This window comes from Dryobates pubescens, chromosome 15 (genome assembly GCF_014839835.1).
Source record: "Dryobates pubescens isolate bDryPub1 chromosome 15, bDryPub1.pri, whole genome shotgun sequence".
NCBI classification, from domain to species: Eukaryota; Metazoa; Chordata; class Aves; order Piciformes; family Picidae; genus Dryobates; species Dryobates pubescens.
This window is the reverse complement of record NC_071626.1, coordinates 5,531,502-5,556,903: the sequence shown is the minus strand read 5'-3', so window position 1 is coordinate 5,556,903 and position 25,402 is coordinate 5,531,502. Positions and strand designations below refer to the sequence as shown.

Here is a 25,402-nt window from a genome sequence, read left to right as displayed (position 1 = left end):
GTGCCCTTCAGATACTGAAATACAGCTGCAAGAGCTCTGATCTCTAGTCCTCAGCTGTGAAAAAGCCAGCTTCACTTTGCCGTTTGCCCCACAGCTGCCATCTCCCAAGTGGCCCACTTCAACTCACGGAGACCTGCTGCTGTCAGCCCACCAGCCATTAGAGGGATCACATTCTTGAGGAAGAACACCAATCTCTTGTAGTCAGGCTATTTGGGGTTTTATTAATTAAATATTCCATGTACAAAGTACCAAATAAATACATAGCTGTGTCAGACACCAGTGTACCATACACACCCACTTGGGGAGCTCGGTGTTTTTACATATGAAATATCATGGAGAGCTATTTACCAAATGCAAAGCAGGCTACAGAGTGATTCAGCTCTGCAGACTCATTGCTCATTGCCAGGGTGCAGTCCACACAGAACACACACACACACACACACACACACACATTCCTGGCAAGAAGGGTGTCCACCCTCCACAACCTATCTACTTGGGAAATGTTTGTGTTAATGCCACAGACACACTCTGGAAGAGACAGAGCTCCAAGGTGCATGGGATTAAATCCCACCAGGGTACTGCAAGCAGCTGCAAGAAGGAAGAGGTTTTTTCTGCAGGGATGCACAGGCTGGGGTGGCAGGGGTGGGAAGGGAGGGTTTATGAAGTTGGAGAGCTCAGCTGGAGCATGTGGTCAGAAGTTAGAGCTAGGAGGGAGGCTGATGCCAGAGCACAAATCAAAAAATGTGTCAGGGCAAATAAATGCAGATGTTTGCCTGGGTTTAAATTGTCTTCCCCCTCTTCACTGTGTTCTCTTGGTGATAAGGAAGGGGTTGGAAGTGAATATGAAGAAGAAAAAGGGAATACCCTTTCTTTCTGTCTTTCCTCTACTGATTTCTGAAGGAGAATCAGGCAGGGATGGGAGTGGGTACAAAAGTAATGGTAGATAGAGAAGGGCTGTCCTTGGTAGTACCTGAGATGTGTTCACAGGTGGGCAGGAGTGTGGATGTGTAGGGATGATGCTCCTGCTGATGCCTCTTCTCCCATCAGATGTGGCGTGCAAGCGTCTCCATGAGCTGATCAAAGTGAGTCCTGGCTGGCACAAAGCCAGCTGCAGACCTGGCTGATGATCTTCCTGCTGCTCTAGCACGACAGCATTCCTGCTGAAAATAGGCCAGGCCAGGCTCTTCCCAGCACGTTCCTCTGTCAGAAGAGATGAGCTCCATTCCACACAGAAACAGTGAGCAGGGACAGGATGGCTAGAGCAGTGTCTGAAAGCTGTGTTTGAGGAATGAGAGGCATCTACGAGGGTGCTTGTGCGGAGAAGAGAGGACCCCTCTCCTCTTATGTCATTGTGGGTTGATTGTCTCTTCTGCCAGATAACTCATCCATCATCACGTGGCCCATGCCCCACGCCCTTGCTGACAGGCACTTAGTCTCTTTGCTTGCTGCAGACCTGCTACATGGGGCCTTTACCACCGGTGTAGTCGTGGTATGGGCTTGTCCGGGCCTTGGGTCGAGGGATGGAGAAATCATTTTGGGGGTCGATGGTCTGGAAAGAAAGCACACAAGTCTTTACCTTTCCAAACTGGAGAGAAGTAATAGCATGGGGGTTTTCAAACTCCAACAAGTAAAACAAAGCAGGGGAGGGAGAAACAGAGCTGAAGGTTTCCTGAGAGCGTGATCAGTGGGGCTGTGGAAGAGGATCCTGGCAGCACAAACCACCAATGGAGACATGTCACTGGAGTGTATGTGGGAACAAGATGTGAGCTATTAGACCTGGCTGGGCTGTGATCTGAAGGAGAGAACTGGTGAATGGACATGATGACACAGAGTGCCCACTCTAGATCAGCACTGCAACTGCCAGTGATTGCTGGTGGGAATATACTCAGGGCATAGGCTGGGAAAAGGAGCATTATCTCCTGGGGAAAGGGCACAGTCTGCTGCAGAAACTGTGTTCAAAGAGATGAATTTGTATGCACACATCCAGAAGCACTGAAAACCACACCCTCAGACTTTGCCCTGGACCACCCCCCCACCCCCATCTCCTTATGTTCAGCCACAGGCATTTCCATGAACACATCATTCAGATCCATGCAAAGCATTGGTCTGCTGCTACAGAGCCTGGTCTAGAACCGTCTCTCTTTGCCTGCTCTCCTCCTCTTCAGTGCCTGAACAACAGCCTTTGTGTGGTGAAACAGGTGAAGTGGAGCATGGACTTACCTTCATCTGAAAGTGAGAAGAGTATGGGGAGTAGCTGAGATTTCCTGTGCCTCCTGAGTCACAAGACAAGAGAGGTAGAAAGTTAGTTTTATATGGTAGCTTGGAAGTATCATACCAAGGGAGATTCAAAGGGCCTGTGGCTACATTAGTAGCTGCTTTTAGACTGATGAAACCATGCAATATGCAGGCAGGAATGGGTTAAAATCCACTGGTGACTTTTTAAATACTCCTGAAAGCAGGAATGAATGGTATGTAAATAACAGGACATAGATGGCCTTGGAGTTTAGACATCTATTGCCTCACAATTACTGTCACCATCACCAGCCAAATCCCTCCCACTTGAATGTACAAGACCCTCTCTGTGGTGTTCCCTGCGAGATTGCAGCCCTTCTCATCTATTCTTTAACAACCTGGAGGTCTGACTCCAGGGGATAAATGTGATCTCAGCAGCAGACCCACAGGCACTGCAGTCACATCTACCCACAGGCAGTGCAGTCACATCCAACCACAGATTAGGGAACCCTTGTCCAGGTAAGCATGAGACTCATACAGAAAAGACGTCCTTGGATGGGTTCACTTTTAGATGGATAATGGGAACCAGATTAGAACTGGCATAAATAATCTCCAAGGTGTAACCTGGAGAGGTCTGAAGAGCTGGAGCATTGCTGAGAAACAAACAAAAGAAGTCCTGAATTTTGACATGGACTTCCCAGACATAAGAGAATTGGAAGGAGTCATGTCTCAGCCCTGACAAACAGTAAGTCTCATACTCAGTCACTCCTCCTACATATCTTTGGCTTTGCATTGGTCCTTATTCTTTTCCCTTTGGTCTGGAGATTCTCTTTCACTTGTACTTCTGAAGTTTCATCAGTCTGATGCTTGCTTTCTATCTTTAAATTATCCATCATCTTCAAATCTTGTCTTTAGCTCCTAAGTGGTGCCTGTGCTTAGGGCTGGGGGAGAGTGGAGTTGTTCCTTCCATCCTACCTTGCACAATTTCATCTTGGGTGTAGGCACGGTTGTCCACTCCAGTTGTCTGCTTTATGAGCTTGGGTTGGCAGAAGTTGTTTTCTGGAGGGTAGTCCTCCAGCCTCAGAGGAGCAGTGAGGAAACAAATTTCAGGGATGATATACATAATCAGAAAGATCCATCCATTGGACACCAAAGCAATGGCCACGACAGGATCATCCCAGTCAGGTTTACCTAAAACTGTGTTGCCTTTTGTGAGCATAGTGATCCACACTACCCAGATGGCAATCGAAAACAGGACAGTGACAAAGATGTGTGCCCCATGCCTTTTCCAGCTTTTGTATGGCCCACAGAACGTGAACATGGACACCAAGAAGGTCAGGGCCATCAAGAAGAGCACGTAGATCAAAAGCATGACAAAGTCCTTGTTGGTATCCTCTCGAGGCATATTCAGAAATGTGTGTCTCTGGTTTACTAGCATGGTGACTAAGTACTCAATGTTGATCACCACTTGTACCAGGAGAAAGGAAAAAATGAGGAGCAGCAAGACCAGCCAGGAGAAGGGTTTTCTTCCTCTCACTAGCTTGCTGAGGTTGCAGGCATGGGTGAGGAGGCATGCAAAGCAGAGAGCAAAGATTACTCCAAATAGGAAGAAGCGAGTAGGGCGAGTCGTGTCAGTGAGCTTAATGATGAAGGCAAAAGTGAGACCAAAAATGCCAAGTGTGCCCAAGAGAAAGAAGAAATAGATGGAGATCATGTGCCTCTTGCTGTTGTCTTGGACTTTGCAGATGAGAAAGAAAAGTGAGCAGATAAGGAAAATGGTGATGAGGACACCAGCTGCAGCCAGTGACTCTAGGACAATCCCCCATGCCTTCTGCACGTCACAGAGCAGGTAATAGTCATCACCGATGTTGCTGCAGCCTTGTGGAGGTGGTGATGTTGTCATCCTCTCACCTTCTTGAACAGCCTCCCTGTGAAATGTTTCCCCAAAGCTGCAGAGTAAGAAAAGGCACAAGCTGTTGTATCAACCACCCAGGTGCTGCCAGCAGTGGGGAAGAAGAGGCAGGAGAGACCTCCATCCCCACTTCACCAAGGTGCTGAGGACATAGAGGTGTGCGAGCAGAGCCAGCCTCTTGTTTGGCATTGGCTGTCTATCAAGGGCAAGTCAAGCCCCTTAGTAGGAGACAATTCACCTTGCATGTCCTCTGCACCATGCCTGTGGTTGTGCAATGTCGTAGGAGCATGGGGAACAGGGAGAAGGTAGAGGCTCTTTCTCAAGCATTAGCTTGGTGCCCTGCAGCACAGAGACAGAGCTAGTCTGTCACTTTTATGATACAAGAGCAGCTGTTAGTCATAAAACAGTTTGCACTCTTTTGACAAGTTCAAACAACATCAGTCCTCTGCATGAGATGAGCAATGCTGAACAGGAAACTCATTACTCTTTCTCTTCCATCTTTTACTTGCTCTGAAACACTCTTGCAAGTATGAATGACAGGGAACTTTTAACTGCCTTTTACCCTACAGATAACTAACCTAGATGCCTTCAGCATAGATATTCTCAGTCCAAATTAAACAGCAAAGATAGGCTACCAACCATGAGCCTCGCATTCCTCCTCCTTCATGGCAGCACAGCAATAAGAACTGTTTCGAAGACCTCAGTCTCCTCACCAGGACATTGCCTTATGCTAGCTAGAATCCTGGCATGTCAGAGTTAGTGCTGTTCATTGCATGAAAAGCAACCACCAAGTTACTGCTTCAGGGGTCCATGAGTCAAAGATGGACAAGGTCTCTAATGCACCCAGCACATTCCTGCTGTCTCATCACAAGGAGCTGTGCTGCATAAGCCTGGTTTAAGCCTGTCTTGCCAGGGGATAAGAGGAATTTTTAGGTGAGCTCTGCTCATTGCCAGAGGCAATTGAATTACCTACTTCCTTGGGAGCTTGAAGCATATGAAGAAACCATTGCACAAGGACATTGGATGGTTGTGGCCCAAAACACAGGCATTGAGTGAGTTTAGATCCCAGAATTTAGATACAATATCAGCAAGAAACTTGGGGGAAATCTTGCCTTATTGGTGATCCACATGGGAAAACTAAGGACTTTCTTGTCTGATGCATAAACTTTGCAAACCCTAGTCTTTAGTGCTCATCCTGCCATTTGCCTCACTTTTCTCCTTTCAGAACAACAGTTATGAAGCTGGATCTGAAACCCTTGAACTGATTTTGGGGAGCATAGGTGTGGTGGGTTGAAATTCCACCCCCCCCCCCCCCAACATTAAATTTGCCAGACCAGCTCTGTTAAGTCTTCAATAAATGGCTGTTGAGCTGATGAAAGGATGAGCAAAGGGGGAAAACATCACTGACTCACTCTCAGCCCCACGTACGCCTCAATGTGACCTGCCTATAAAGGCTGGAACACTTCTCCCAGCTTTCAGCCTCACTGTGTAAAAGGAAGATGTGTGCAGCTCTTCAAAAAGATGGCTACAATAAAATGCAAATTATTCAGATATGCAGGGACTCTGGACTCCCATGGAGAGAAGAGAATTAGTGAATAACAAATGCAGGAGTGTTCTCAAATTGTTGCTCATAAAATATTGGGGATTTATGATCTCTCGCACAAATAGCTGAGAGCTATCTGGACATTTATGAGTAATAAATTACAAATCTTTCTGGAAATTTGGAGAGCAAATGCTACAGTTATAACCACAGACATTTACTGCTGATCATATTGGCTTATCTATTCACAGCTCTGTCAGACACAGACCTGTGCCTGCTGTTGGGGCACGTGGAAAGCCCCGAGTGGCAGCGTGAGACCTCAGGGCAGCACAGAGCACACCCATAGCTTTGAGTCCTGACTGGTGCTTACTGCAAGTGGTACTTGCCACAGTCAGCTGCCATGGCTCTTGGAACAAATAGGATGGACAGAATCTCACTGCCTTGAAAAACTGGGCCACATGTGCTGATTTTTAATCCCTTTAAAAAAATTATTATTACTATTTTTAACCACCCCCGTCCCCAGGGTAGATGCCCTATGAGGCACGAAGGGTCTCTGCCCTGTCTCGTGGATGAGAGTTGTTCCCTCAGAAGCTGAGTCTGCCTCATCCAGCACTTGCAGAAGTGTCTGGTGTTTTCCATGGGCCCTGCAGTCTGTGTAAGGGAGGTTGTGCTATGGTAACTTCTCAGCTCACCCCAAATCACACTTCTTGCTTCAGTGCTGAGACTTCTCCCTCCGGCTTGAACCTCCTCCCTTCTTGAACCTCCTCCCTCATTCTTACTTGTGCGTAAAATACACCCAGCCAGCCACGAATTTCAAACCATTTCCCAGGAAAGTCTGCCATAACTCCCCTCAGCTCCAGCTGGCAATCCCATGCTCGAGTCAAGAGTGGGAAGCATTCTGCTTGCCGTGGCACTCCATGCCCGTGGTCACCTACCCCCACCCAGCGCCACGCTCTTGCACACCACCTCATCCCAGCCGCAGGAGGCAGGTGTGCCCTGGATCTTGTAGGGCATCGCCTTGAATTACCTTTCTGGCTCCTGCCTGGAGAAGGCAACAGGGAGGCTCCGGCTAGAAGAGGCAAGTTCCCAGGGCACCAGTAACCCAGTCGCCTCCGCTTCTGCAACCCCGGACGAGCAGCAGCCCCGCGCCGGCCCTCCCTGGGAGCTTTAACAGCTGGAGGGCTGGGGAGGTGTGGCTGAGCACGCCTAGTCCAGTTCCACCGCCTCTCCTCTCCTCTCCTCTCCGACGGGACACGGCTATGAAAATACGGTCCCCGTGCCAGGAAATGAAGTAAGGCCTCCTGACGTCATAGGGGCACTCACCCCTTCGTCGGGGTGGAGATGGAGCCGCTGCCTGTCCCAGCCCTGGGACAGGATTGAATGGTGCTCAGGCAAGCGCCTGAATGAGGTGCTCCTTTGTCTGCCTCCTGGCACCCGTGGGTGGGGATGGTGGCTATGAATAGCAGAGTGTCCTCTCCCTGCTCCCAGCCTTCTGTGGGTTTTGCATGCTTTCAATGGCCAGCTAACTGCTTGTGAGGTGGAAGACGGTGGTGAGATGCATGTGAACCCGCAGTACTTGGAAGGAGAGGAACTGCAAGCCTGGCCTCAGAAACAGTTTTCCTTGGGACTCTTGCTGGGTGCTGTGTCTGTGTGCAGGGTCAGGTCTGCTCTGCTCATTCTTCCCACCCGTGCCAGTGAGAGCCATGGGCTCCTGTTCTGAAAAGGGCAGTTTGCCTTTGCCTTTGCCTGTCTCAGCCCAGCCCTGCTGTCTGCAGGTGCAGTTCTGTCTGCGCACAGGTGCTGAGTCACTTTGTCCAAACTGCTGGCCCCGAGAGTTAATGAATGAAGGCAATGACAAATTCCCCCTTGCTCTACATTGTGCCTGCCACACCTATCAGAGCAATCCCATCCAAAAGCCCTGGGTATCTCCAACGTGTTCATGACCTCATCTGTTATTTTAAATATTACTCACTGAGAGTATTTTATTAAGCTGATTAAGGAATTGGCATCAGGGACTCTCCACACCAAACACTCAGTCCCTGCACACAGCCCCCAAGCCTGCAAATCCCTCCCACCTCACAATGGTTGTGCTCCTTCCCAGAAGTGGGGGAGCAGCTGTACATGCCTGTGCTGAGGTCTGACTGACCATGGTTGTCTCATCTGCATGTCAGTTTTGTTTGTGTGTTTGTTTTAGAGCCCCTGGTTTAATTCATGGTACTGATCCCTTATGAACGTGCACAAAACCCACACAAGAAAGTCTCTCCTGCACATGCCCTAGAAGTACAGAGTGGCTCATCAAGTGAAAGGCAACTCTAAGGTGCAGTCACTTCAGAGGGGGCCATGTGAAGTCCTAGGACAGTCCCTCACATCCCTCCTACTTTCATTCCAGTCCTGGGGCTTCCTAGGAAAGGTCACACCAGGTTTCTTTGCATGAAATCAACCTTAACTTCAAAGTAGGTCGCAGGCTTAGTGAGCCAGCCAAAAAAGAGGCAGCTGGGAAAAATGAGAGGGAGAAAGAATTGATGGAGAGTTTAGCACCAGCTCAGTGGGACTCAGTATGTCTAGGACAGCATCCTAAGAAGCTTTTAAAGGTCACTGGACACTGCCAGCCTGTTTGCATCACGTCAGAACACATTATGGACTGCCAGCTACTTCCCTACATTTACACAGACACACAAGCCCCCATGGAAAGCAGCATGTCAAATTGTATTAGAAGGGAAAAAGGAAAGAAAAGGAGTAACACTGGCAGCTTCCAGAATACCTGAGAAATCCTTGAGAGTTATCAGTTATCAAACACATTCTGTAGTTGCAAAAGACTAATAAATGGGGCTATGCTTAAAAAAATATACATCCCAAGGGGCTCAGGAGCCAGAGTGCTGCTGGCTTGTGCTAGGTGGCCTAAGAAATGGTGCCTATGGCCCTCATGCTGCACTGAGGAGGGTGGAGAAGCATCCCTGGTCCATGTGGGTAAGTACAAATGGCACAAAGATGACACCAGAAAGGTGAGATGATTCTCACCTTGCTGCGGGGATGGAATGCAGCTTGCAGATACAGGCACCTAAATAGAAATATCTGAAGATTGCTACATATATGTGAGCTGGCTGACAGGTCTCAGCTCCCAAGCAGCCTAAAGGTCAGAAGGACTGGACTAGCTGATTGGATGTAGGTGTCTATTTCTGTGTCTGCTGAAATGCTTTCAGGTGTGGTTGAACTGCCTGGGGCCTCACCTCAGTTGCTTTCACATCGACATCTAACATCATTTGAGATACCACAGAGTAGCCTGCTCAGCTTCCAGGCAGCACATCAGTCTCCCATACCTCCTATATCAATTCTGACAGTCCTATGAAGATGTTTTTGATACTATTAGACATCTCAAATCATCTTTGTAAGAAGCAAGATGATTGCAGAGCTGAGATGCTCAACTTATACGTAGATGTCCACCAGATCATTCTGGTGTATCAACACAGACAAATAGGTGAAGGTAATGTAGCTCAGTCACCTGTAACTCAGCCACCAGCACAAGGATGGCATAAAGGATAAAAGAGCTGTGGGAAACTACCCTTCTGGAGCACCAGCTCACAATGAACATCCCAGGGGATCTGAAATGCTCCAGTGTAGGAGGCAATTAAATTGACTTCTAGGTGTCCAGATTCCTGCTATGGTTGGTGGAGAGAGAGGCACTTCCAGCAGAGTTTCAGCTGACTTGCTTCACAGCTGAGAAGTATCTGCTGCTCTCCAGAGAGGTGAGAGCAGACAAAACAATGAATTCAGACAGAGATCTTTAAAGTTCTCTGCAGAATTGCATGGCAAATCTCCAAAATTATTTCAACATAATCCAGTAACAAAATGCTGATAATGCTGGAAGTTCCTTCAGGTGGGAGGCTGTAGGTAACAAAATAGCTTCCCCTGCCCATACCACAGCCATGGGCAAGCAAGCTGGCTGCTGGTGAATGGGAAGGAGTAATGGCAAGAGCTGACAAGGAGAGGTAGAGACAGCAGCAGGCACCCACACCTCACCTTCTAGTCCTCAGGCAGCAGGATGAGGTGGAGAAGGAGGGCTGAGCTCTGCATCAGGTCCACTCCTTTCCCCTTCTAGCTGCTGCCATTGCCTAGCCCTGCTTCCTCCCATAGAATACCAGTGCCCAGTGGTGCTCACAGTGCCCTGTGCCAGGTCTGCTCCACCAGCTTTGATGTCACAGGACTGAGCTGCCAACAAAAGGCAGAGCACTGCAGCCCCTCTCAACTCAGCCAGGTCTGAGGGAGAAAGCATGTTTGGGAGGTTCAGGGACTGGGTTAGTAGGCTTTATTAAGCCAAGTAATAAAGCCTGGGGAGAGACAGTGCTTGGCACTTTGGAATGTGTCTAAATAATGTGTTTGCTTCTGGTCAGTGATATTGGCTGCATTGTGAACGTGCTTGTGTAATTCCTTCTGCTTAGCTACCTGTGCAGTACATTGACAACACCAGAACAGCCCCACTCACTGAAAAAAAATGCCCTCTGCCAGCACTTGTCACAGTCATACTGAGATAACATTACAGCAGCCTCCACCCTGTCCTTCCCCTGTCCATTTCCTTCATCTTTAAATCTTACCAGTTGAGGTTTAAACATTATGACACCCTTGGAAGCAGAGCTGACAGATCTTCAGTCCAGGCAGCCAGCCTGGGACTTCTCTGCCTTAGAGAGCAATAAAGACAAAGGCAGGGACTGTAATTTCTAGAAAGGGATAAGTGATACCTCTACATGACACTGAGCTTTCTCCTGTCCCTGAATCCCTTGTGTGCTGGCTCTGAAAGCTTCTATCCAGAGATTACCGAAACCCCCTGTCTGAGTTGAATACTTCTCCTTTGGGAATGGAAGACGTGGCATCAAAAAGCAAACAAGCAAACATATTGTCTAAAAAGAGTTTTCTCAAGAACCTCACACCAGTGTGCCTCAGGGCTGCTGTTAATTGTGTCTGCAGCCATTGGCTCTGCCAAACTGCATGCTGTTCTCCCTGCTGCTTCCATATTCAGGAACAAATGCAACCTTTCTAGTAGGTACCAGTGATGTCCTTTGCTTTGGTTTGAGTGTTGATTGCTGCCTCCTCTCAGAGGAACTCCCTTCTTGAAATGATTAAGTTTTGGACAACTCCTTTCTCTTTCTGACTCCTAAATGCCCAGATTCCTGGTACAGGATGTTCCTTTACCATGAGGGGAAAAGATTTGGGCAAGGAAACTTGTTAAAATATTGAAATCAGTGCTACTTGACTTATGTCCTATAAACAGGAACTTTCAAGCCTGTGAATTACCTGCCAGAGCATCTCTAACTGGAGAGAAGACCCTGCTTCTGAAAACATAGTGGAAACAGACTGCCTGATTCTTCTCTAGGAGCATAATGCTCTGCTGTGCTGCAAACAGGACCACTTCTGTATGTAACCTCAAGTATGGCCAATCTTGTACCTGGACACCCAGGGGTAAGAAGTGGCTCCTGGAGCACAAGCCCTTTGAGGAGAGGCTGAGGGAGCAGGGGTTGCTTAGCTTGGAGAAGAGGAGGCTCAGGGGTGACCTTATTGCTCTCTATAACTACCTGAAGGGAGGTTGTAACCAGGTGGGGGTTGCTCTCTTCTCTCAGGCAACCAGCACCAGAACAAAAGGACACAGTCTTAAGCTGCACCAGGGGAGGTTTAGGCTGGATGTTAGGAAGAAGTTCTTCACAGAAAGAGATTGGCCATTGGAATGTGCTGCCCAGGGAGGTGGTGGAGTCACCATCACTGGAGGTGTTTAGGAAGAGACTGGATGGGGCACTTGGTGGCATGGTTTAGTTGATTAGATGGTGTTGGGTGCTAAGTTGGACGTGATGATCTCAAAGGCCTTTTCCAACCTGGTTAATTCTATTCTATTCTACCTGCCAAAACTGTTCTGAGTTCATGCCACAGACTTGCTCCTCTCCACAGCAGCAGGTATCACAGTGCCTTTCACACTTCACAAGTGTCAAAGTCAGAGCAAGAACAAGGAAGAAATAAGCGGAGAGCATCTATGAGCACCTGTGGCTATGATCACTTTGGCTAGGAGCAACCAAAACTTGTGTTCTCAAAAGCTATGATCAAGTTAAAAACAAAACAAAAGAAGATTTATCACCTCCTTTAGGATTTTTAACAGTATGCTGATAAACATTTCAGTCACAGTAACTGTGCCATTCCTCTAGATGTACTTCCCTTCAGGTGTCCCGTGCCCATACACCTACCAGAGCAGTTAAGTAGTCCTCCTTTATGGCATTAACCTCAACAACTTTCCTGCAGATGTACTCACAAAGCAGCAAGCTGCACTGAGTGGGATGTGTAGGTATGGTGTGTAGACACACATCTGGGAGGGAAGTGCTTAAGTCTCAGAAAACAAGGGATCTGAAAACATACCAGCTAGTGGGGATGTTGCCTGGTACTCCCAGAAAGGAAGACATGCCAAGGGAGATCCAGGAGAACTGCATTTTCTCTTCCCCAGAAAGGCTGATCCCAAGGCTGGAGAAATGATGTAGGAGAGAGGGAATGTTTGGCTGCATCTTTAGCTGAGGAAGCTCAATGGAAAGACTTTCAGCAAAGTACTCCAGGAGAAGTCAGCCTTTGCTTTCTTTGTGTGCCAGTCCTCCTTTTGGTACCCTTGCCTGGCCTCTAACAATGCTCCATTTGGTATTCCATGCCCACTCTGCCTGGAGTAGTTTCTCCCTTTTCACTCCTTTTCCACTAGAGACTGTGGGGTTGAGGTGACTGGCTGAGGCTCTTGCTGAGAGAAGATTAGGCTCTCTCTTGCATGGGTGGCTGTTAGCAATTCTGAGGCAGCCATACTGCCCTGGAGTCTGAGGCTGATTTCTTCTGCCAGCAGTGCCTTTGATAAGAGGCTCTTCAGAGGACTGCTTCCATGCAAGAAGCATTCCTGGGAATCAGGTTGCCCACAAAAATTCCCTGCTCAGCGGCACAGAAAATTCTGCTTCACTGCTCATGGATCAAGCACCCCTGCACTGATACAAAGCAAAGCTGATACCCAGCAGAAATCACTACCTTTTGTTGCTGTTGTTGTTTTCTTTTTTAAATGATGAAGTCTAAAAAAGGAAGTAGTGATAGATTTTTGGGCTCTCTTTTTATCAACAAGTTTCATGCCAGTACAGATCTGTGTCCCCACACAGACAGGATAAATGCTGGCATGAACTCAATATTGTCTGTTCTGGCTGAATCATGAATAATAAAATTGCATTTGTATGTTTATGTATAGGTTTAGAACACAAGCCCTGTGAGGAGAGACTGAGAGAGCTGGGGTTGCTTAGCCTGGAGAAGAGGAGACTCAGGGGTGACCTTATTGGCTCTTTACAACTACGTTCAGGGAGGTTGTAGACAGGCAGAGGTTGGTCTCTTCTCCCAGGCAACCAGCACCAGAACAAGAGGACACAGTCTCAAGCTGTGCCAGGGGAGGTTTAGGCTGGAGGTTAGGAAGAAGTTCTACACAGAGAGAGAGAGTGCCCATTGGAATGGGCTGCCCAGGGAGGTGGTGGAATCACTGTCATTGGAGGTGTTCAGGAGGAGACTTGATAGGGTGCTTGGTTGCATGGTTTAGTTGATTAGGTAGTGTTGGATGATAGGTTGGACATGATGATCTTGAAGGTCTCTTCCAACCTGGTCTATTCTATTCAACATGGCTATGCACAAATCTGCTATTGACTGCAGAACCATGACCTAGAATCAGCCAACAGTTTTGATTAGTGTGTGATACCCAGCCAAGGCTAATCATTAATCAATGCTGTGATATCTCTTGTAGGAAATGGGCAGAGGGGGAGGAAAATACAAGGAACAAATGTAAGGCATCAAGTAGTTGTGTTCACAGCCTATTGCTCCTAAGTATTTTCTTGCAGCTTAGAGCAGGTCCTCAGCAGCATGCTCAGATGGCCAAGAAGGCCAAGAGCATCCTGGCCTGTATCAGCAATAGTGTGGCCAGCAGGACTGGGCAGTGATCTTGCCCCTACACTCGGCACTGGTGAGGTTGCATCCTGAATGCTGTGTTCATTTTTGGGCCCTTCACTACAAGAACATTGAGGTGCTGGAGCATGCCCAAAGAAGGGTAACAAAGTCTGGTGAAGGGTCTAGAGAACAAATCTTGTGAGGAGCGGCTGAGGGAAGTGGGGTCATTTAGTCTGGAGAAGAGGAGGCTGAGGGGAGACCTCATTGCCCTCTATAACTATGTGAAAGGGGAGGTTGGAGTGAGGTGAGTGCCAGTCTCTTCTATTATCAGGTGGCAGAAAGAGAGGAAGCATCCTGAAACCGTGCTAGGGCAGGCTTAGTTTGCATATGTGGGAAAATTTCTTTCCTGCAAGAGTGGTCAGGCATTGGAACTGGCTGCCCAGGGAGGCTGTGAAGTTGCCAGCCCTGGAGATGTTCAAGAAATATGCAGACATGGCACATCAGGATATGGTTTAATGGCCAGGTTAGGCTGATGGTTGGACTTGATGATCTTAGAGGGCTTTTCCAACCAAAATAATTCCATGATCCTATGACTCTTGGTAAAAACTGCAATATACAGAAGAACTTGTACTGCATTTCTATTCTATATGAAGCCATTGCAAAGTTTGTGTCTCTGACTGTGTTGGATGTTACCCAGGATTTATTAATCTGAGATCATAGAATCAATAAGGCTGGAAAAGACCTCAGAGATCATCAAGTCCAACCTGTCACCCAACACCTCATGACTAACTAAACCATGGCTACAAGTGCCACATCCAACCCCTTTTTGAACACCTCCAGGGATGGGGACTCCACCACCTCCCTGGGCAGCACATCCCAATGGCCAACAACTCTTTCTGTGAAGAACTTTCTCCTCACCTCAAGCCTAAACTTCCCCTGGTGCACCTTGAGATTGTGTCCTCTTGTTCTGGTGCAGTGCATTTCTCACCAGCAATCCCAAATCTGTTAACTGAACAATTAAACCATTTGATTGCTTTAGCTTTCTGAAGCTATGTCAGTGCAAGTCCTTATTGGGGCACTGGAAAGAGAGACAAATGTGAATTTTGCCAAATAGTTCCAGTAAGAGTCCTGGGACTCTGAGGCAGGCATTGGGATCTTACCCTTTAATATGGCAACTAAATAGAAATGCAGCTCTTGCAAGGTGTGAGGGTGCAAGCGGTGGCCAGGCTGGTTGAGAGAGAGCGAGCACACAACTGCAAGCCAGGAGCACTCAGGAAAATGGTTTTCCACAGAAAATTAACTGCAGGATATTTTTAGCATGTGCTGCACTGTGACAGGACTCCTCTGCTTGCTTTGTGAAGGCTGGCCTGCAAGATTTGCACTCTTGAAATGCTGTCTAGTTCAGTGACTGCGCTTTGTAAAGATGGAGCACTTGAGGCCACCGATTTGAATCCGAGCCAGAGAGATTAAGTACTTGAGAACTGAAAATGAAACCCTAATGTAATCCATTTCATTATTCTCTCTTTAATTCTATCACAATAAAGAGTGGAAACCTCAAAGGGAAAGTTGCCCAGAAAAATGCAGGCTGTGCCTAAAATTCCTGCTTTTTACCATTTGAAGTCCTCTGATGAATGCCAAGGGAAAAAATAAGCCCTTTAAATACGCAGCCTTACACACACAGTCACACATGTCTGCAGATGACTACATGCTCTTCCTGACTCCTTTAACCAAAAATCCACCATTCCACCATCAAAAGTCCAAATGGAAATTTCCACTGATGATTCAGACCAGCTGGCAGAACTCAGAAAGTGTCTCTTGCTCTGCTGCTAGGATAGTTTCTCGCCTCGTGCCTTCATTTAATTCCTCAGACTGCAGCTCAGCCTGTGGGGACCATCTCACCTGATGGTCACTAAAGGTGAGGTAAACTTGTCCTGTTTGCACAGATCTAAGCAGGCTGCAATGCTGGGCTAGGAAAGAGCACTGTACTGTTTGAATGGGAAGCAGAAACTTCTGTACTCCAGGAACTTTCAGCCTGAATGCCATACCTGACACGGGGAGAAGGCAAGGTCTGAACTACACAGAACTACTACAGCTGAGTGCCAAGGGTTTGACTGCCCTTGTTTTAGTTCCAACCTTCCTGAAAACCCAGGAGCTTCCCTAAGCTAGGCAGAATAATGTCAGTGGGCAGTTATTATTAGTAGAGAATTGGAGAGGACTTGGCTGGAAGGAAGGAGGTTTACAAAGCTCCTGGCTTGGAGTATGGAAAGACAGCATGTTCTTCAATTTGGATCAGTAACCTCAACCTAAGCAGGCCCTTTCTGGCCCTTTTGTGCTCCTTTCTTCCCATTTAGCTGTCTCCTGGGCTGGAAGGATGAGCAAGTTCTCTTGTGGGATCCCTTGGGCTCCTGCCTGCTCTTCAGATCCAGTAACCATTGCTGTTTGGCTTGGTAACCAAAAGTGACAGCCATACCTCATGGAAGGGTTTAGTGAAGGTTTAGTTGCCAATTAACCTCTTCAGAAGTGCAAATGCAGCTTCGAGTAATAGTATGAGCAATCCAGGAAAATAGTAGAGATGAGGGATGGCTCTTGGTATGTGCATGATACTGCAAAAGGAAGCTTTAGCCTCCCTGCAGGAGGTGGTTCTCCTCTTCCAAGGTTGTTCCATTACCCAATAATCCCTTCCTGGTTCACCACTAACAAACTGCCATGAGAGACATTCATTTGCAGTAACAAAATACCACCTGGCACACGAGCAGCTCTCCTGAAAAGGGTGCAAAGTGCTTTTTTTCCAGGAATCCCTGACTGCAGACAGGACTTCAAGGTAAAACTCAGCATCTGCCAGGCACCAGGCATTTCAGCAAGCACACATTATTCCATCTCTGGGACCAGTAGGGAGGTTCATATAATCATAGTCTTTGTACTTACATTTAAAAAGGCAAAAGGAATCACTTCAGATTTTGGCTCTGACTTTGTTCTTGGCACACAACACATCCCATCACATGTGGGATACAGGAACATACATTCTTAGGCAAAAGAATATAAGAGGCTATGCTGGGAGTGAAGGAATTCCACATATAGAATCATTAAGGTTGGAAAAGATCATCAAGTCCAAGTATCAACCCAACATCACCATGCCCACTAAACCATTTTGTAAGGACCTGAGAGAATTAAACACTGTTGTAGCATTCCGGGAACACCAAACACAGCAATATGCTGTGGATTTGAGCAATAGTATTGCTGACTCCAAGGGCTTTATCAAGTTACAGGGTGAAGTTACCATGGGATCTTACATAAGCTGTTAGCTTTTCCTCAGCCAGAACTGAGCTCATCCAGTAGATCTGAAGCTGTGTGGAACTGGAACTGAACAAACTTCATAGAATCATTGAACCAATAAGGTTGGGAAAGACCTCAGAGATCATCAAGTCCAAGCTCATCACCCAACACCTCATGACAACTAAACCATGGCTTCAAGTGCCACATCCAATCTTTTTTTGACCACCTCCAGGGATGGTGACTCCACCACCTCCCTGGGCAGCACACTCCAATGGTCAGTCTCTCCTTCTGTGAAGAACTTTCTCCTCACCTTAAGCCCAAACTTTTCCTGGCACAGCTTGAGACTGTGTCCTCTTGTTCGGTTGGTGGGTGCCTGGGAGAAGAGACCAACAAATGACTCTCAGTGAAGAACTTTCTCCTCACCTCAAGCCTAAACTTCCCCTGGCACAGCTTGAGACTGTGTCCCCTTGTTCTGGTGCTGGTTGCCTGGGAGAAGAGAACAACTCCTTCCTGGCTGTAGAGAGCAATGAGGTCACCCCTGAGCCTCCTCTTCTCCGGATTAAACAACCCCAGCTCCCTCAGCCTCTCCTCATAGGGCTTGTGCTCGAGGCCTCTCCCCAGCCTTGTTGCCCTTCTCTGGACACATTCAGTTCTTTCTTGAAGAAGACAAATAAGAACCAAATGCAAGCTATGTCCCCATCAGCAGTGTGATTTCACTAGAGGTAAAGGCAAAGGAAAGCGGCAACCCATGGGCATGATTCTGCCACACAAACCACACATTCTGGATGCACCACATGACAGTCTGGTTTCTTGAGCAAACACAGCATCTGTGGTGGCTCTGTCCTAATTAAAACCAATGTCTGCTGTTACATAAGAGTTGATAATCCCCCAGTCTCCAGAGTGGCTAATCTAGACGTACACGTGGCTAAAATGTCCACTGGCCAATTGAAATCTGACTTTCCCAACTACTCATTTATAATCATCAAGAAGAGAAATGCTGCTGCTGAGTCTGTTACTGGTTAGGATGTATCCAAAACCTTCCAGGGCAGCACAATGTTCTGATAGGTTTGCCCCAAATTCTAACCATCTTTCTCCTTACTCATCAGAGAGCTTTAAGACTAGTACAATTAATGAGCTGAAAGGAGTCCTTGACTATAAATGAACCATCTCTTCCTAACAAGCAGTCCTACATTGCTAAACAAAGAGGGGACTGGAGCATCTCTCTGAGGAGGAAAGGCTGAGGGACTTGGGGCTCTTGAGCATGGAGAAGCCAAGACTGAGAGGGGATCTCATCGATGCTTATAAGCATCTAAAGAGCCAGTGCCAAGAAGATGGGGCCAGGCTCTTGGCAGTGCTTCCCACTGATAGGACAAGATGCAATGGACACAGACCAGAGCACAGGAAGTTCCACCTAAACATAAGGAAAAACTTCTTTGAGGGTTCCAGAACACTGGAGCAGGCTGCCCAGAGAGGTTGTGGAGTTTCCTTCTCCAGAGATGTTCAAAACTGGCCTGGATGCATTCCTGTGCAATCTGATCTAGTCAAACTTGCTTTAGCAGGGGGTTGGACTAGATCATCCCCAGAGGTCTCTTTCAACCCCTACCATTCTGTGAAAGACTTGCCCAGAGAGCCCAGCAGGATCTCCATTGCTTTCTATCATTTAGCTCATTGCTTTGTATCTTCTAGAGCACCTGGACACAATCCCAGTCAGGCCCTAAATGGCTGAGGTGGGATATGTCTACAGGTGTGCAATGGAGTGATCTCCACCTGCACAGGAGCTGTAGTAGCTTTGTCTGGCAAGAGGATTCAAAAGCACAGAGGTGTCTCCTAAAACACCATCAAGACAGCCACGTGGGAACTGCTGTGGAAGCTCTGATCTCCCCTGCACCCTTGTGTGAAACACAGGGAAGACAAACTTGGAAGCAAGTGGCTTGGCCAGGCACCTGTCCATTGGCTGGGAGAAAAAGAGTAAAGGATCATAGTGCAGTGAAGCATGAACAGCAATGAAAAGAACAGGCCCTGGGGCAGTCTAGGGAACCTGGCTGCAGGTTGCTTGGTGGGGCAAGGCTGGAGAGAACTGAGCAGAGCAGAATGCAGAAGGTGCTTAGAAAGAGGGATGCATGAAGGGAGAGAATCAGAATGGCTAAAGATGGTGGGAGAAGATGGGAGGTCCCCAAAACAGGGGGGAATAAAATAATATCATCAAATAATGAGAGCTTGACAATGCAGCACATTCTGGGACATGCTAAGCATGAGGAAATCTCATTCAGGGAGGATCTCACTGGCAACTGGCAGGTCTGTTTGAGCTGCAGGAGCAGAACATGGGGTTGCCAGTTACTTATGTGAAGGAAGGCCTTGCTTCCAAAGGACTAAGTCCATGCAGAGATGCCTAAAGATAGGGAGAGAGGCTGCACAGAGGCACTTGTGTGTAAAGAGGCCCTGCTACCCCAGGCCACACAGGGAGATTCTCACTCCTTCAGCCACAGGAGAGGTGGATCCCCAGTTGTGGGGCTTTGCAGGTGTCACCACCCCATGATCTCTGTCACTGAATGCTTCCAAAGGTTAGTGGAATCCCTTGGTCAGCTTTATCTGATCAAAGGATGGGAGTGGACTGGGTCATGATGCAATCCTGCAGACAATGTATGAGAGCAGAAAAGTGCAAACTGTCTGTCTAGGCAGTAAGATTTTGCTGAGGTGCTGAGCATGCAGGCTAACCTGCTCTGGTGTATCAGTACTGCCTTGTGTGTCAGCAGCTGGCTTCTGCTGTGGGGCTCAGCTCATTGCCCACTTCAGTCAGAGAAAAGCCCTCCAGCTGAAGCAGGGCCTGGGCAAGTGCACAAGCTCACAAGCTGTTTCTTTCTAGCCAGGATTCACTTAAGGCTTCTGGTGCTTACTTGAGCAAAGCAGGCAGAAATTTACCTATTTGTCCTGACACTGAGTGTCCACACTATAAAAACAACTTCAAGCCAAGGTCACATAGCCATGGCTTGCTTCAGATCTCTGCTTGTCAAAGGTCTTTCCCCACCAAAAGAGATAACAGAGCTCCATGAACCTCACCATCCAGCTCCAGGGAGGGACTTCCCCTTCTTTCTCCATGTATTTTCTGTGCTAGCTGTGTAAATTGGTAACAGATGGTCATGTAGCTCTCAGGTGATCAGAATAAGAAAGGGCTGACAGGGCTAACAAAGCTAAACACTTCCACAAGAAGGCTGCCTGCCCTGTCCCAAGCAGGACAGGCTAAAGAACATGGCTGTCAAACTTTCAGTGTGTCCTGCTTGGGACAGGACAAACAAGTGCTGCTGGTTCAGGGGCTCTGCCTTGCTTTCCAAAAAAAGAAGAGAGCAATTAGCTTTCCAGAGGGCTTCTTATGTTTATTTAAAACAAAGAAACAAAAAGAAACCTAACAAAACCCCAAACAAACTCAAAACCCCCCAAACCAAACCCAAAAGCATCTTCCTTGTGGTGCAAGACACAAAGACACTCAAAGAATGCCATTGATACTATGCCCTCCAGCAAGCAGCCTTCCTGTTGCACAACAGGTTTATCAACAACAGAAGGCTAAGAGCCCTGTAACAGCAAAGTTTTCCTCTACACCTGCTGCTTTTGCTGAATTCAAGACATCCACAACTGTCTGTGACAGACACTGCAAAGGAACGAGGCAATCACATACTCAAACTGTCCATACAAAATAAGACCAAGAAGACCAGTGACAGTAATTCCAGAACTTCTGCTTCCATCAGCTTAACACAACCCTGATGGAGACTCCTCATTAATCACAAAGACTTGCTGTCCACATCAGCCAGAACAGGTGGCAGCATCTGACCTGTAAAAGCAGCCCTGGCATTTTCAAAGGGAGGTGGCCTGGCATTCAGAAGATGGATCTTCCAAAAGTCATCCTCTGAAATAGATAGGAGGCAGTGTAGCTGGAGTAAAGAAGTCATATCCAAGGGGAAGTCTTGGGAGAACCCCAGGGTCACAAACACTGGCATGCTTCACATAGAAGGGCCCTATAACAAGCTCAGCTGGGATGAGCAAGCCTGGCTGCAGCCAGCCAGCTGAACCCAAGGAAGAAGTGAAGCTGTCTCTATATTTGACCTTAGAAAGATCAACCGAAATAAAATCAGGACAGTACAAGACCAATTGCATGCTTGACTGGGGTACCCTCATTTCTGTTGTTTCAAAGAAAATTGAAAGAGCCTCCACAGATTCTCTCCCAGGCCTGCTCAACAGATCCTGTGTCCCCTTACATCCCAGGAAAGAAGGTACTTGTGTAACTCCAACTCCCGTTGTGCAAAAGACTTTTTCCTCCATGAAAGGCAAGAAATTTCATGTATTCATAGAATCACAGAAGTGGTTTGGTTGGAAAAGGCCTCCAAGATCATCAAATCCAATTGTCAACCTAACACCACCATGGCCATTAACCCATGTCCTGAAGTGCCACGTCCACAGGTTTCTTGAACACCTCCAGGGATGGTGGCTGCACCACCTTCCTGGGCAGCCTGTTCCAATGCCTGGCCACTCTTGCAGGAAAGATATTATTCCTACTTTCCAATGTAAACTTCCCCTGGCCCAGTTTCAGGCCATACTAAGGAGAAGAGACTGACCCCCAGCTCACTCCGGCCTCCCTTCAGGGAGTTGTAGAGAGCAATGAGCTCTCCCCTCAGCCTCTTCTTCTGCAGATTAAACACCACACATTCCCTCAGCCCCTCCTCCTAAGACTTCTCTGGACTCTTAACCAGCTTTGTTGCCTTTTGTTTTTTTTCAGCCCTCTTCATGGAATGGAGCAGATATATAACAAAACCCACACAAAGGAATCATTTTCTTCTGGAAAGCCAGCAGAACCAAAGCAATTCAACCTTATCATGCAACTCTATCTTGTGCAGATGACTTGCAGAGCAAGTTCTGGTATTTGCCTTTACACAGAGATGTGTTTGTTGGTGAAAATCTTGAGGAGGATTAAAGGGGACTTTAATCAGTCCAAATGGGAAACTAAGTGTCAAAAAAGCCTTCCTGCCTTACTTGACAGTATCAAAGAGGGAAAAGGAAGTGATGAACAGAAGGAATAGTTTCTGAGAGGCCTGTCAGTAGGGCTCTTCTACCTGTGCTAGGATTTGAGTGGAAGATAGAACATTCCCTCTTTTTTTGCATAGAAATCCCACACTGCATTTCTGTTTCCTCAGAAACCTTCAGCAAGCACCAAGCCCATGGGAAGGTAGAAACTTTTGACAGTCCTATCCCTAGGCTTTATGCCAGAGAGAAGCAAGAGAGTAGTATGTACATCCCTGCAACAATGTGGATCCTCCAGCGGAGAAGGCAGAGATAAAACCTGCCCACTTCCCTTTAGGCACAGAGTTACCTTGTATCAACCTCCAGTAAACACAGCTTCAGGCTTTTATATGCTTCCCTGAAAAACTGTTTGAACAAGCTCCAAGAGCATCCACCCCTCCCTGAGGACCTAAAAACATCAGCAGCTGAAGACTCCACAGTGCCACTGTCTCCTGTTGCACAACTAGGCATGACCTTAGCACAGTCCAACACACATCCTGCCATGAAACATGCCATCTACTTGATTATCACGTTCAGGAAGGCAGGAACCTGCATCCAGGGGGCTTTGGAAGCACTACTGTCATAATCATAACTTTCCATATCTGAAGGGTCTTCAGGAAGAGATTCAGCAGTGGAGGCTTGGCTGTATTCATCACTAGGCCAGAGAGAAACCACCATTCCCATTTCTTAGGTGCCAAAGCAATTAAACATCCTTAGATCTTAGCTCCTTGAAAATATTGTTGCTCACAAGAAGCTTGCAGAATCTGACCAGGAGAGAAAACAAACACAAAAGCCATCTGAAAAAGGTTTGGGTTGGTTTGTTTGCTTGTTTTTAATAAAAAGGAGCTCAGGACTTAACCCCAAAGCTTAGGATTGTGTCAGAAACTCATACTGTGATTCTTCATGTTTACACAGTAATTGTTTGAGGGTTTTTTGTTTGGTTTGGCTTGGGGGTTTGTTTGTTTTCTGCTCTAAACAATCCTCCATTAAATGTGTAAGCAAAAGCAGTAAGAACTCAGAATAATTACAAGGACTACCTCTGGCACCAAAGCTGGACTTTTACTCTGCAACAGTTACAAGAATTAATTGCTCACTTGAATGTTTAACAGAAGCTCCTCACATGCCACTGCAGGCAAAGCACAACTTCACATTTATACATCATCCAAATGCTTGGTAGGTGCCTGTGCCTTTCACAGGTCATGCAATCAGTTCCACTCCTCCTCAAGTGCTTCCAAGAGCTTTTAAGGATGTTGGATATTTTCCTCCTTCATTGCTTGGCTAAGCTGGGAATGTTCACTAATTTCAGTCCTGCTTTGTAAACCAAAGCCCTCCAAGTTCCTGATGATTTCTTACGCTGAGAGCTCCCTCCTAAACTGAGCCCCTTCCCAGCACAGGTTAAAGGTGTTGCTAGAAAGTCATCATGCCTAGCTCTCCCTTTTGGTCAACTCTACTTTTTTGGGGCAGGGGGGATGGCAGGCTACCAGGTCACTGAACAGGCTGTGCACTTTGTGATTATTTTTAAGCAGGCTGAGGCTGCCAACACGAAAGAAAGAAGCCCTGAATTCTCCATTTTGATCCTCAAGCTGTGCTCTCCTGTCCCTGAAGCCCCTGGGCATGACACCGGGCAACTAAGACAGCCAAATCCATCTCTGACAGGTCAGGTCCACTATGTGGTTGCAGGGACTGCTACTTTTTGCAGCTATCCTCAATTACCTTGAGGTCAGTTATCCACACCAACATCAGTATTTTACTCCTCCCTTCCACAGGATTGCCTCACTTCTGCTAGGTCTACAGCATTTAAAGGAAAGCCACTGCATCTCCATTCTTTGCTGCCTGAGGTAGTCACCTATGAATTATTAGAAATCAATACTATAAACCATTATTTAAAATGCATGTTACAGGCATATAAAAGATCACCACCTCATTGTGTACTTGGAAGGTGCAGACCTGTTTCCAAACTGCAAACCATCCCACCTTTGGAGAACACAGCTTTTGTTGAAGCTTGAGTTTCAACCACAGGAGAAGAAAAAAAGGACAGGTTGTTAGCCCAATCCCTACCTTACGTCACACTGAGGTTAATCCTCCACTCCAACTCCCTGCTGCTCAGAGGTGTGCTTCAGAACTGCCCCTCAAGAGTCCTCCTGACTGAACAAACACACCAGCATCAGTTCTTGCACAGAAGCATGCAGCCACCCACATACCACTGCTGGTATTTTCTGCATTGTTTTTTATCCAGAGAGAGGCAGGTCTGTCTCCATTCTTTTCCCCCTCATGTTTCATTAGATCAGGTACAAATTTTTCTGTAGCCTGGCTTGTAAATTCTGTTTTGGCCAAGTACATCTTTAGACATGACACTCCCTATTCTACTTGTTATATAAACAGTCTCAGAACTGGCCCTCCTGCCATAGTCACAGGGTGAAGCTATTTCCTGCCCCTCCAACCTGCTGAGATATTTTTAGTTGAAATTGAGTGCACATACCTGTGGCAGGTGAGGCACCAGTGAGAATGTGGGTGTGGTGAGACCTTTGCTTTTCTAGTGTTGAGTGTTTCTACAGCTTGTCATTCCAAATTGAGGGAGGTGGCCAGCTGTCTAGGAGTCACTCCACCCAAGGAGGCTCTGCAGCTCTTTACAGGGAGCAGCTCTACTTCCCTCCTCGAGTTATTCATGCAGCTGCAGGAGGTAAAGAGATTATTTGATCCTATTCAAGGGGCAATACAGATCCCCTCTGCTGTAGCAGCCTTCCATGCAGGAAAGCACAGACTGATGCTCGAGATTCCACCAAGCTATCAAAGAAAGCTCCATACTGCTTCTGAAATATATGACCCTGCCCTGCCTTCTCCATCAATAAAGTTGCCCTTCATAGCACTTGACAGGACTGGATCACCACTGACTCTGAATGCCATTCATTACATAGCTGGGAATAATACCAAGAGGTTTGCCTGAGACTCAGAAGCCTCAGAGGGATCTAACCTTTATTTACCAATAGCAGAACCAACCCTCTCCTGCTTGTGAAGGGCAAGAAATTTTGTGCAAGCATCCAGAAGGGCAGATGAGGAGTCAGGAAGTTCCCCTGCTCCATGAGGAATGAGCATTTGCATAACCACCCATATGTTCCCTCATTTCATTTCCCTCTCAGGTGCATTCTAGGGCTGTATCCTTGTACATGACATGATTCCTACCAAAGGACCACCTAGAACTAACATGATGTTAGCACTGGGCTTCCATCCCTGCCTCTGCACTACAACCCACAGGAGATACTCACTGCTCCTGCTTTGAAAGAATGCTCTTAGTCAGCATACCCAAGATCTGTACCCTTACTTATCTGCCATTCATCTTAGACTGCTTTAGAGCTGTCAGACTTGAAGGTGAATATTCAGGAGGTTTGAGTAAATTGCTAGGAAGAAATAAAAAACACAAGGGACATTGTGAAAACACTGGCACTCTTCTCATACCAGAAGAGATATTTGTTCCTCATGAG

At 47.2% G+C, this 25,402-nt stretch overlaps 1 protein-coding gene across 2 annotated transcripts; it reads right to left on the bottom strand.

The window, feature by feature from the left end:
- Positions 1-210: 210 nt before the first annotated feature.
- On the bottom strand, positions 211-24,219 carry LOC104301968 (retinoic acid-induced protein 3). Of its 2 annotated transcripts, none has more exons than XM_054167913.1 (4): positions 23,982-24,219; positions 3,208-4,181; positions 2,221-2,273; positions 211-1,549 (listed from the first exon to the last, which is right to left on the bottom strand). In XM_054167913.1, exons 2-4 carry the CDS (start codon positions 4,133-4,135, stop codon positions 1,457-1,459), a joined length of 1,074 nt encoding a protein of 357 aa, XP_054023888.1. In that variant the 5' UTR covers positions 4,136-4,181; positions 23,982-24,219; the 3' UTR covers positions 211-1,456. The 2 variants fall into 2 exon arrangements, with proteins under 2 accessions (XP_054023888.1, XP_054023887.1); XM_054167912.1 differs by lacking the exon at positions 23,982-24,219 and adding an exon at positions 6,712-6,918.
- Positions 24,220-25,402: the final 1,183 nt, after the last annotated feature.

Coding starts and splice junctions, on each gene's coding strand:
- LOC104301968 (XM_054167913.1), bottom strand. CDS start 4,135: ATGACAACATCACCACCTCCACAAGGCTGCAGCAACATCGGTGATGAC. Junction 2,274..3,207: donor CCAAGATGAAATTGTGCAAG/GTAGGATGGAAG, acceptor CTTGTGACTCAG/GAGGCACAGGAAATCTCAGC. Junction 1,550..2,220: donor CTTCTCACTTTCAGATGAAG/GTAAGTCCATGC, acceptor CTTTCTTTCCAG/ACCATCGACCCCCAAAATGA.